Source organism: Temnothorax curvispinosus, unplaced genomic scaffold, assembly GCF_003070985.1.
Source record: "Temnothorax curvispinosus isolate PA1 unplaced genomic scaffold, ASM307098v1 QBEX01000452.1, whole genome shotgun sequence".
NCBI classification, from domain to species: Eukaryota; Metazoa; Arthropoda; class Insecta; order Hymenoptera; family Formicidae; genus Temnothorax; species Temnothorax curvispinosus.
In genome coordinates, this window is record NW_020210232.1 from 518 (window position 1) to 11848 (window position 11331).

General features: G+C 31.4%; 1 protein-coding gene across 3 annotated transcripts; it reads left to right on the forward strand.

Annotated features, from left to right (window-relative positions):
* Nucleotides 1-1109: 1109 nt before the first annotated feature.
* Nucleotides 1110-10561, forward strand: LOC112454357 (serine/threonine-protein phosphatase 6 regulatory ankyrin repeat subunit B-like). Of its 3 annotated transcripts, none has more exons than XM_025015695.1 (2): nucleotides 1110-1662; nucleotides 2077-9888. In XM_025015695.1, exon 2 carries the CDS (start codon nucleotides 2102-2104, stop codon nucleotides 9524-9526), a length of 7425 nt encoding a protein of 2474 aa, XP_024871463.1. In that variant the 5' UTR covers nucleotides 1110-1662; nucleotides 2077-2101; the 3' UTR covers nucleotides 9527-9888. The 3 variants fall into 3 exon arrangements, with proteins under 3 accessions (XP_024871463.1, XP_024871473.1, XP_024871481.1); XM_025015705.1 differs by having other exon boundaries at nucleotides 1111-2155; nucleotides 4471-9888; XM_025015713.1 differs by adding an exon at nucleotides 9902-10561 and having other exon boundaries at nucleotides 1113-6935.
* Nucleotides 10562-11331: the final 770 nt, after the last annotated feature.

Consider the following 11331-nt stretch of genomic DNA (forward strand, 5'->3'; position numbering starts at 1 on the left):
TTGGGTTCGGGAGGTAAAACGGGATAATCTCCGGGTCTACACCACCTCAGAAGTAACTAGCACGATTAGTATATTATCCCCGAAATAAAAGTGCTCGGATTTTATTTGCCCTAATTATTCCGCACAGCTGCCACCAATTGTAAGATTAATCGTGAAATTACTTACAATAAAAGAATAATTTATTCAGTCAACTATACATCACACAAAATACTTAATTTTACTCTACGCTTTAAAGATACAGTATGACGAGGTTTTGATCGTGTCGAAGAACTGCAAAGATCTGAGCTTGCAATCCGAAGCTTTCATTTTTACAGGGCCCAAAAAGGGTCGTATACGTTTTCCGAAAGTTTTCCAGAATAAGTCATTGCGTCCTCGGAATGATTAATCGCTGATTACGACATCGTGACATTGAGAAAATAATTTTTCAAAAGTTATCATATTTTCTTAAGATAGGATAGTTATAAAAGTTTATATCTAGAATTTCTTATCGTTATCGCATTCTTAAAGATAGATATACGTGGACAATGATCGCAACTGCTACAACGTCGGACGAGTCATGAGAGATGTGTTCGTATAAAACTATTCTAGCACTTTACCAGCAACCATGCACGCATATTACGTATGTGAATTCGTAAGGTATAAAAGTAATTATGAATAAGCAATTAAATAATAAAAGTTGTTTGTCCGGCGGGAACAGTCACAGCAAGCGGACGTAAGTCTTATCGATAGAGGCAGTGTCTTGCGACAGCGCGTAACACTGAAACAACCCCGAGTGACGCTATTACGTCTTAATACGTTAATCCGTAGGCGCGTGACACATACACGGAAAAAAAAAAGAAGTTGTTTCAATTAAACGTCAACGTCACGAGCTGCCACAAGCATAAATAGTTAATTCAATTGGATATTATTGGACCAAATATTTAAATTATTAAAACAATTATCTGATGTTTTTTATTCATTAATATCAATGTTGCATCAATAAATTTTATCTCGATAACACTGATGCTGTTGATACAAAAAATGATGCTGTTGATACAAAATCATTTTTCTTCCGCGTGTATGAGTTACTATATGTATATATGAACACGAAGTAGAGATTGTGATTAAGAACAAATAAAGCTCACTTACCGGGAAAAAACAATTAGTACCGAGTTGCGAGATTTTTTATACAATATGTGTAATCATCATTATACTGACTTATATCGAATTAATTACGGGAGGGGGGGGGGAAAGGTTCGTAACAATATTGCGCTGATACGCGATATTGTGAAATACTTCCGATTAGTATTACGCGAATCATACAAAGGTTGAGTGTGCGCGCGTACGAGTGTCGTGACTATACGAGCGAAAGAGAGATAATTCATAATACTTTTTTGAGTAAATACGGTGTATAAGAGTAGAAGTCGTTCGAACCTCTCCTCCTTTCGTAACGCACTGCTATTGCGGGTGTCTTTGATATATCTGAAAGTGAATTAATAACAGTTCTCTATTGTAAGGAATAACTACTTACTGTGGAAAATACTTACCTATTACTGAGAACAATCGATACTCATTCCGGATTAGATCCTGGTGGAGCGAGTAGCCGAGGCCGAGACGTCGGTACCTGTAACAAAGGAAGGAAAGATTATCAATCAGAGGAATTCTTCTTGGCGGTGAAATCAAGTGACAATCATAACGAGTGTTTAATTTATAATTAATGATTATTATTTATGATTATAAGTATTATAACATCCGTTCGGTCACAACTTTAGCTTAAGAAAACACGAACTTAAATAATTCAACTGAAATTTGCATTCCAAAAAATAAAACAAATTTACATCTCTCAGTATATTGCAAGTCAATAGAACATTACTGGCATATTCTTGTGCCTATAGTTGACTCTTCTCTATATCACTTCCAGTATTATCTAAAAACCTGTTAGCACGTTTTTAGCTTATTTAGACATTTTGTAATCCTACTGCTGGAATAACTGCATCTTATTGTTAGAGAAGTTCACATAGAGAAGGAGACGCACACAAAAAACAAACTGATTTTTACCAGCCAAAACTCTTACCACCTGCTTCTTGATTTAAACAGGAATTTATAACAGAATACAAAAACCATGAAGAAACGAGCAAGAAAATTTTGTCTACAAGTTCTAACTGGACTCGAAAAGGTGGTATCAGAGAATAATATTGATAGCTTAAAAAAACTAAGCAATTTAATTGACAATATAAGTAATGTAGAAGATCAAATAACTTTGAGAAATTATTATGATAATGCCAGCAACCCTGTTAGAAGCACTAATTTAGTTATCTTAGCTTGTAAACATAATAAAGTAAAAATTTTAGAGTATCTATTTGATAGTGATAGTAGAATTCTAAATAATCTGTCTGTTGTTATTGGAAGAAACACTATATTACCATATGATGAAGATGAAACACGTCATAATGCGTTTTATTATGCTATACGTTCATGTGATGTCGAGCTTCTTGATACACTCATTAGTAAATGGCCAGTTAATTATTTTGCTGTTAATTTAGGAGAATTGGATGAAATCCTTTCAAGAACTTATGAAGAATTAAAGTTAAAAGATGTACCATTGTCAGACGAAATGGAAATTTTTGTTCATAATAAGTTAGTAAACCTCCGTTTCTTCCCTAATACTTTTCGACAAGATCAGAAAGTGAAGAATTGTCTTACTAATATCAGAGAACGGATTGAATTAACACTTCAAAACATTAATATGCTAAAGACAGATTACTCAAACACAAAAAAAATAGATAAGAGGTTTTTATTTGTAGCAAAATTTATCGCAATAAATATTCATATATTAAAGCGGCAGTTGAAATCAACCTATGATAGATTACCTTGGGAAGAAATGGAGTTTTGTTTAGTCAGTTTTGTTTCTTCTCACACAAAACGAGAAGAAATTAATCTATTTTATAACGCTACATTGAATAAAAACAAAATATTAAATCACTTAGAAAACTTTGCAGAAAAACTTAAAAATGAAAAAGAAAGTGTGAACATTAATAAACTACCAAATTTAAAACGCGAGAAAGTTGTTGCAAAGATTATTAACAGTTGTTTTCAATTTAAAGAATTGTATAACGATTATCAACAAATTAGAGATATCCATTCTTTAATGAAAATAAGTGATTGTATAAAGTTGGCGTTATCAGCTGATCCTAAAGAAAAGGAAGAACAGTTAATTATTATAAGGGTTTTACAGGTTATCGGCGAGCATTTGAAAAACACTTTAGAATCCCCCAAGTTATCTAATACTACAAGTGAGTTTCTGCTATTATCATTACCGAAAAATACAAGAAAAATAATTATAGATTTACGTAATTCACTATCGCATGCTCATTCACTCTCCAAGAGAACAGAAATTGAGGAAAATACAGATGTTGGTTTTTTTGCTGGTCTTCTAAATGATATTAAAAAAATCGATATTGTAATTACTGATATTCTTTATAGTAAAAAAATTCAAACGGTTAGAATGCTTCTAAAAAGAATTGCTGATAGTGAAAACTTAAGTGATATAAAAGAAACTGATAAAATATTAAGTAATGTTAAATTGGATGAAATAATATCGGCAGATTTAAAAATGATGGAATACAAGAAACTTGAAAAACTCATTAAAGAATTAAGCGATAACATAACTGACAAGACGGATCATGAAAAGAAATTATTTAATGAAATTAATAAAATAATCAATTGTGGAACTCAATTAGAGAATATTAAAACTGATTATATTAGAGGATTTAGATTATTAGGCGCAATTAGCTTCTGCCATGACATTAGAGGAATAAAATGTTTTGCTAATACAACATTAAAGAATATGACTCTAAAAATAAAGCCTAATAGCTTTAAAGAAATTGCTAAGTTGTTCACAGAAATTTATCGTAGTATTGAGCCAAGAATTCGATATGACAATCTGGATAAATTAATTTACGAAATTTTTTTTTATATTTCTGAATTTGGAACAATTGACATCAAATGGATTGAGAAATTAAGAGAAATGTTGAATGAAAAAGGTTCGTGTATTCCTACACATAAACAATGGAATACTTACAATGTAACGGAAGAAACATATAACAATAACCTGCTTGCATCAAAGATATCTGAACTGAAAAATATTTTAGGCAAAAACGCATTAAGTGGTCAAGTTATTGAAAAATTACTTTTCTATAAAAAGGATAAAAAATTGCAAACAATAGTAGAAATGCTTGTTCTGGATATAATGTCAATTTTAGGTAGCTTTAAACATTACTTGGAAAATAATCTATTTTTTTTAGATGATAACACTCCTATATTAATTGGAAAATGTTTACGTAATCATTTAGCACATGATAATGCTCTAGTTAACGTACTGTTATTTGATCCTTCAATAGAAGTTGTTTTGAACGCTAAAAAACTTACTGAAAAAAATATAATAAGAAACAAGAAAAAAATTGGCAAGTTAGTAAGCGATGATTTTTGCAGGTTGAGAAAGAAGTACAATCAAGACCTAGATACCATTAGTAATCAGGAAAAAATGATTGCTGCTTTGGAAGAAGGAAATTTAGAAAACTTAAAGAATTGTCTAAAAAATGGTGCAGATATTAATGCTAGAAGTATTAATTCATGGGCCACGTTACATTTTGCTGCTAAAGGATCCAGTCCTGAAGTTATAAAATTTATTCTTGATCAAAATTTAAGCGTTGATGTGAAAGATATTAATGGTCAAAGCCCATTGCATATTGCTGCTGCGCACGGAAGAAAAAATATTGTAGAATTTTTTATAAAAGCAGGTTTACATGTTGATGATTTAGATAATAGTCTCAAAACGCCACTACATGTCGCTGCTCAAAATGGTCACAAGGATACTGTTGTAGTTTTATTAAAAAATAAAGCTAATACTATTGCCAAAGATGAAACTGGTCTTTCACCTTTATACCATGCAATAATGAATAATCATATCGCTGTAGCTAAGATTTTATTTAAAAAATATGTAAACGTTGATATTAATGAAAATATAGATGGCTTTACTCCGTTGCACGTAGCTGCAAAGGGAGGTCATTTAGAGTTAGTTAATTTCTTGCTTCAAAATAAGGCAGATGTAAACGCTAGAAATGATATGTATTCTACACCGTTACATGGAGCAGCAAGCAACTGTTTGGAAGTAGTAAGTGCCTTAATCCTAAACGGAGCTAATGTTAACGCTAGAAGCATAAGTGGTATTACACCATTACACTGTGCAGTAGATTACGGTCATGAGAAGATAGTTAATATTCTATTGGAGCATGGAGCTAATGTTAATGCTGTTGACATCGATAATGAGACACCTTTGATCTTGGCAGCAATATATGGACACGAGGAAATAGTTAAAACTCTACTGAAAAGTAAAGCCAACGCTAATATTGCCAATGTTGCAAGTATGACTCCATTGCATTTTGCTGCCCAGAATGGTCATCTAGGAATAGTTGTTGCTCTACTTAAACATATTTTTGATATTTGTGCTAAAGATCGAAATAACATTACACCATTATATTGTACAGCAAAAAGTAGTCATAAGGAAATTTCTGAACTTTTAATAGAAAAAGAAGCAAAAATTAATGCCAAAACTAATAATAATGTAACACCACTATGTACAGCTGCTCTGAAAGGCCACAAAAACGTTATTCATCTTCTAATAGACAAAGAAACTGAGGTTAATGTAAAAAATAATGACGGTTGTACACCGTTGCATCTAGCTGCTCTGAACGACCACAAAGACATTGTTAAGCTTCTAATAGAAAGTAAAAAAACTGAGGTTGATGCAATAACTGATGACGGTATTACACCATTGCATATGGCTGTTGTAAAAGGCCACAAAGACATTGTTGATCTTCTAATAAAAAGTAAAAAAGCTGAGGTTGATGCAAAAACTTATAACGGTAATACACTGTTACATCTAGCTGCTACGAAAGGTCACAAAGACATTGTTGATCTTCTAATAGAAAATCAAGCTAAGGTTAATGCAACAGCTAAAGACGATAGTACACCGTTGCATCTAGCTGCTCTAGAAGGTCACAAAGGCATTGTTGATCTTCTAATAAAAAATAAAGCTAAGGTTGATGCAAAAACTAATAACGGTAATACACCGTTGCATCTAGCTGCTTTTAACGGCCACAAAGATATTGTTGATCTTCTAATAAAAAATCAAGCAAAGGTTAATACAACAGCTAAAGACAATTTTACACCGTTACATACAGCCGTGACAGCAGGTCATAAAGAAATCGTTGAGATTCTGGCAGCAAATGGAGCCAATGTTAATATCAGAACTAATAACAACATGACACCATTGCTTTCTGCTATAAAATATAATCACAAAGAAATCGTTAAAGTTCTTATATCAAATGGAGTTAAAGTTAATGAAGAAGGCATTAAACTTTTGTCATCAGCAGTTCTTGCTGCAAACACAGATATTATAGAAATTTTACTAGACAAAGTCGATGTTGATGTAAAAGATTCTAAAAATGTTGCACCATTACACTTGGCTGCTATTAAAGGTCATAAGAATGTAGTAAAAGTTCTGTTAAAAAAAGGAGCTACACTTGATGCTATAACTGTTGATAATCTAACACCATTATGTTTTGCAGCACAGGAGGGGTATGAAGAAATTGTTGAGATTTTAATAGCACATGGAGCTAACTTTAATTTTAAATCTTACAAAAATCTTACACCATTACATATAGCTGCAACCCATGGTCATGGTAATGTTGTAAAAGTTTTACTTGATAATAAAGCAAATATTAATGTTAAGGATAATAAGAATAGAACTCCTCTAGAATTAGCAGTGGCACATGGTCATTTAGAAGTGGTTAAAATGTTACTACTGCAGGACTACGAAAAAATAGATATAAATGCTAAAAGTAACGATGATTGGACGATATTGCATATTGCTTCACAAAGAAATAACTTAGAGATGGTAAAATATCTAGTAGATGATATAGGATTTAATGTTAATGCTATAAATGCCTTTGGTTCAAAACCTATACACATTGCAGCGAGAGAAGGTTGTAAAGATACTGTAGAGTTTTTCCTTAGTAAGGGATTAAGTATTAATGAACTTGATGCAGCTAATAAGACATTACTACACTATGCTGTAGAAAATGGTCAATTAAAAGTTGCAAAGTATTTGATAACACAAGGCGCTGACGTTAATGCTAAAGATCATAATGGCTTAACTCCTATGCATATTGCTGCTAATTTTAGTTATAAAGACGTTATTGAAGTTTTATTAAAAAATGGAGCAGTTTATAACGCTGTTGACCATACTTGTAAAAAACCACTAAAAATGTCTAATGACGAAAACGTTATCAATTTATTAGAATCAACTGAGAAATTGTTCGAGGCTGTAAAACGTAATGGCTCTTCAGATGTTGAGAATTACATTAAAGCAGGGGCGGTCGTTAACGCCAAAAATGTTAATGGAACATCATTACATTATGTTGCGTGGAAAGGCTATGACAGTATTGTCAATACTCTATTACAAAATAAAGCTGATCCTAATGCAGTTGGTAAGAAGGGATATACTCCTCTACATTATGCTGCTAAGTTCTCTCACTTGAAAATTGTGAAGCTCCTATTATCTAATGGTGCAGTATATAATGCAGTTTCTGATGATGGTAAAACACCATCAGATTTTACTGTAGATAAAAGTATTACTAGCTTATTTATACTACTGAGTGACTTATTTGAAAATATTAAAAATGATAATTCTCAAGTTATTAATGATCTTAACAAGATAAAGAAAATTAATACAGTAAAAGCAATAATGAATGCTTGTGATAGAGAAAACAAAACGCTAATAGTTGCTGCAGTGCATAATAACTTTTCAGAAGTCGAACAGTTGAAAGAGGTATCACAAGATGGTGTGTCCGCTCAGATTAATGTAGGTTTAATGTTTTATAATCGAGGCGATTATTGTAGGGCTTTATGTATTTTCGAAAGCGTATTTGAAAAAAGAAAAGAAATTCTAGGATCAGATAATCCTGGCACTTTAGATATTCAGACATACATAGGTAATGTATTATACGCACAAGGGGCTTACCAAGAAGCTTTAAATACATTTGAAGAAATTTTCCAGAAACAGAAAGAAATACTGGGTTTAAATAACAAGAATACTTTAAGTACAAGAAGTACAATTGCTTTAGTGCTGTATGAGCTGGGAAGGAATAAAGAAGCTTTTAATATTTGTCAAGAAATTTGTCCAAAGCAAGAAGAAATATTAGGTCCAAATCATTTAGATACTTTAGATAGTCAATTTCGCATGGCATTAGTATTAGATGCACAAAAAAAATACGAAGAAGCGTTAAATATCTATAGAACAGTTTTTGAAAAAAGTAAAACAATATTAAGTGCAGATGACCCAACAGTTTTGTGTATTCAAGAAAATATGGCGGTGGTACTGGCTAACCAGGGTGAACTTGAAAAGGCATTGACAATTTATAAAGATGTTTACGAGAGGAAGAAAGCAGTTTTAGGTATTAATCACTGTAGAACTTTGACAACGTTACATGACATTGGTCTAATATTCGACAAGCAAAAAGATTATTATAAAGCCCTGACGACTTTTCAAAAGGTTTTAGATGATAGAAAAAAAGTTTTGGGAAAAAATCACCGTGAAACCTTGAATACTCAATACTGTATTGCAAATGTACTTCTTGCTAAATTTAAATTATTTGATGCACTTAGAGCCTATACAGAATGTTTGGATCAAATGAAAGATATTTTTGGACCAAGTCATCCCACTGTTTTGGATATTTTGAACAAGATAGAATATATTAATTATATATTTAAGTTTACAGGCTACGAACGGCGAGATATTCTACTGTATCTGCAGAAAGACATTTACATTGCTGCTAGTAATGGTGATATACAAACTGTTCAGCGCCTATTAAAAGATGGAGCTGATGCCAATGATAAAGACATTGATGGAAGAACACCGTTACACTACGCTGTTAGCAATGAACAGGCAAGTGTTGTGAACATCTTACTAAAAAACAGAGCTGATGTTACTCAAGTTACTAATAAAGGTAATACACCATTACACACTGCGACTTCTAAAGGTTACAAAGAAATTGTTGAAGTTTTATTAAAACATGTAAGTCATGATAAATTAAACAATTTCATCAATGCTAAAACCGCTGCTAGTGGTGCTACATCGCTCCATGTTGCAGCCAAGAATGGTTTTTTGGATGTCACCAAGTCTTTATTGAAGCGAGGTGCAATTTATAATATTAAAAATAATGAAGGTAAAACACCTCTTGATCTTTCTAAAGACCAAAATGTTAATGACTTACTGAAACTAGTTGAAGAATTGTTTAAAGATGCAAAAAATGGTAATCTTGAAATAATCAGCAAATTAAAAGCGATAAAATCTGATGACTATGTAGTTGCAACAAATGTTCGTAATAATCAAGGATATACGTTATTGCAAGTTGCTATAGCTAATAGACACAAAAATGTTGCAAATAAATTATTAAAAATGCTAAAAAAGTTAAATAAATATTAATAATTTGTCGATGATAGAGAGAGGAATTAAAAGCTTAGAACTTTAATTAATGCTGTTAAATTATTTATATGTAACTTAAGTTAATTATTTTAATGAAATTGAGCATCGGTGGTTTGTTATCAAAAATAGAGTTAGATGAAATATCTCTGTCTTATCGTCATGCAGTTGATTCTGTTTTCCTTTAATTGTTTTGACTATCATGAGAAATACTATACTCATCACTGCAGTTTATACTTTAGTTGCATTAAGCCCTAAGTTATGTAAAAATTCTATTATATAAGAACTAGTGAAGGTTGAAATACGTTTAAGAAACTAAAAATTTTTATGGTAATATTTTTCCTATTAATACTTATAAAACCTATTAATTCTTTATTTGCTATTAGATTAAATTCTGTTTAGTACAACCACTTTTTTACTTGTTATTTATAATTAAAAAAAAATACAAGTATTAAATATCTTTTGTGGCGTTCTGCTTTTCTCTCTTTGAAAGTATTGGTCTTTTTCTTACCATATTTAGTTTCCAGTCCACTTGATCGTTTAATGGTTTTTTAAAATTGCATTTTGTTGCATTTTTTAAATTGAGCATTATAATCAAAAATTTGCTTTCCGTTTTGTTTAAAAATGCAAGCAGTTTTTTATTATTTTAAGATGTAACAAAAGATAATGCATATCTTTCAGCTCCAATGTGTGCAGTCTTGCCTATGTGATAGTCAACTTGCAATTGTGGTGCGTCATAATTGATAACATGTAGAACGTAGGAAATATCAAAACCACGAGTTGCAACATCTGTTGCAACCATGATTTAATTGCGGCTACGATGAAAAGAATTGATGATTCTTTATTCTTTCGCGTTTGTGCAGTCTTAAAAATCATTATATGTTGTTGAAACGTCATAGAGGAAGTGCAAGTATTGTGGGATACTCAATTTAAGCATTTTTTAAGATAATTTGACTATTAAAAATGAATTATTAAAGATAATTAAAGTCAATTTTTACTGAGGAGACTTACGGAAGTGTAACTTATCGACTTTAATGAAACTAACTTTAATGAAGTAATTGGCATACTTGTAGAACAGCGAAAAATAATCGACACAAATTTTTTTATTTCGGCAATGGTGCGAGTTTAAGGATAGTTACAAAATTTAAAATGGCGAATCCAATATGGCGATTAAAATTATAAAAATTCTTCTAGTTTGAAATGCTCTGCAGTTAGCCAATAAAAATTATAGTTTTCAGGGTTTACTGCGAGAAGGTTGCAGACCGATTTTAAACCCCTTTCTGTACTTATTTTAACGGGATGCTTGATTTATAGTGAGTAAAAAGTGTGTGATGCATAAAAATTTTTTACACCACGCACACCTTATTTGGAAGAAAAACCACCTGAGTTTGAAAATCCCGTAAAATTTTGTTTCCAAGATTGTGCAGCATTTTGCGATTTGTGCACAGTTATTGCCGTAATACTTAAGGTTCTGCTTTCCTTCAATTGATTTGACTATTATGAGAAAGGCTATAAAGCACCACTGTTTATTTCGTAATAATATAGTTGCATTAAGCCCTAAGTTCTAAGTTACGCAAGAATTTTTTTATACAAAAACTATTGGAGGTGCTAAGATATACGTCCAAGAAACAAAAATGTTTAGGTATGATAATATTTTTCCTATTAATTAACTTATAAAACCTATTGATTCTTCATGTGCTATTATATTAAAATGTGTCTAGTACATCCACTTTTTTACACGTTATTTAGAATTTTTTTAAGTAAAAGTGTTAAATATCTTTTGTTAGCATTCTGCTTTTCTCTCTTTG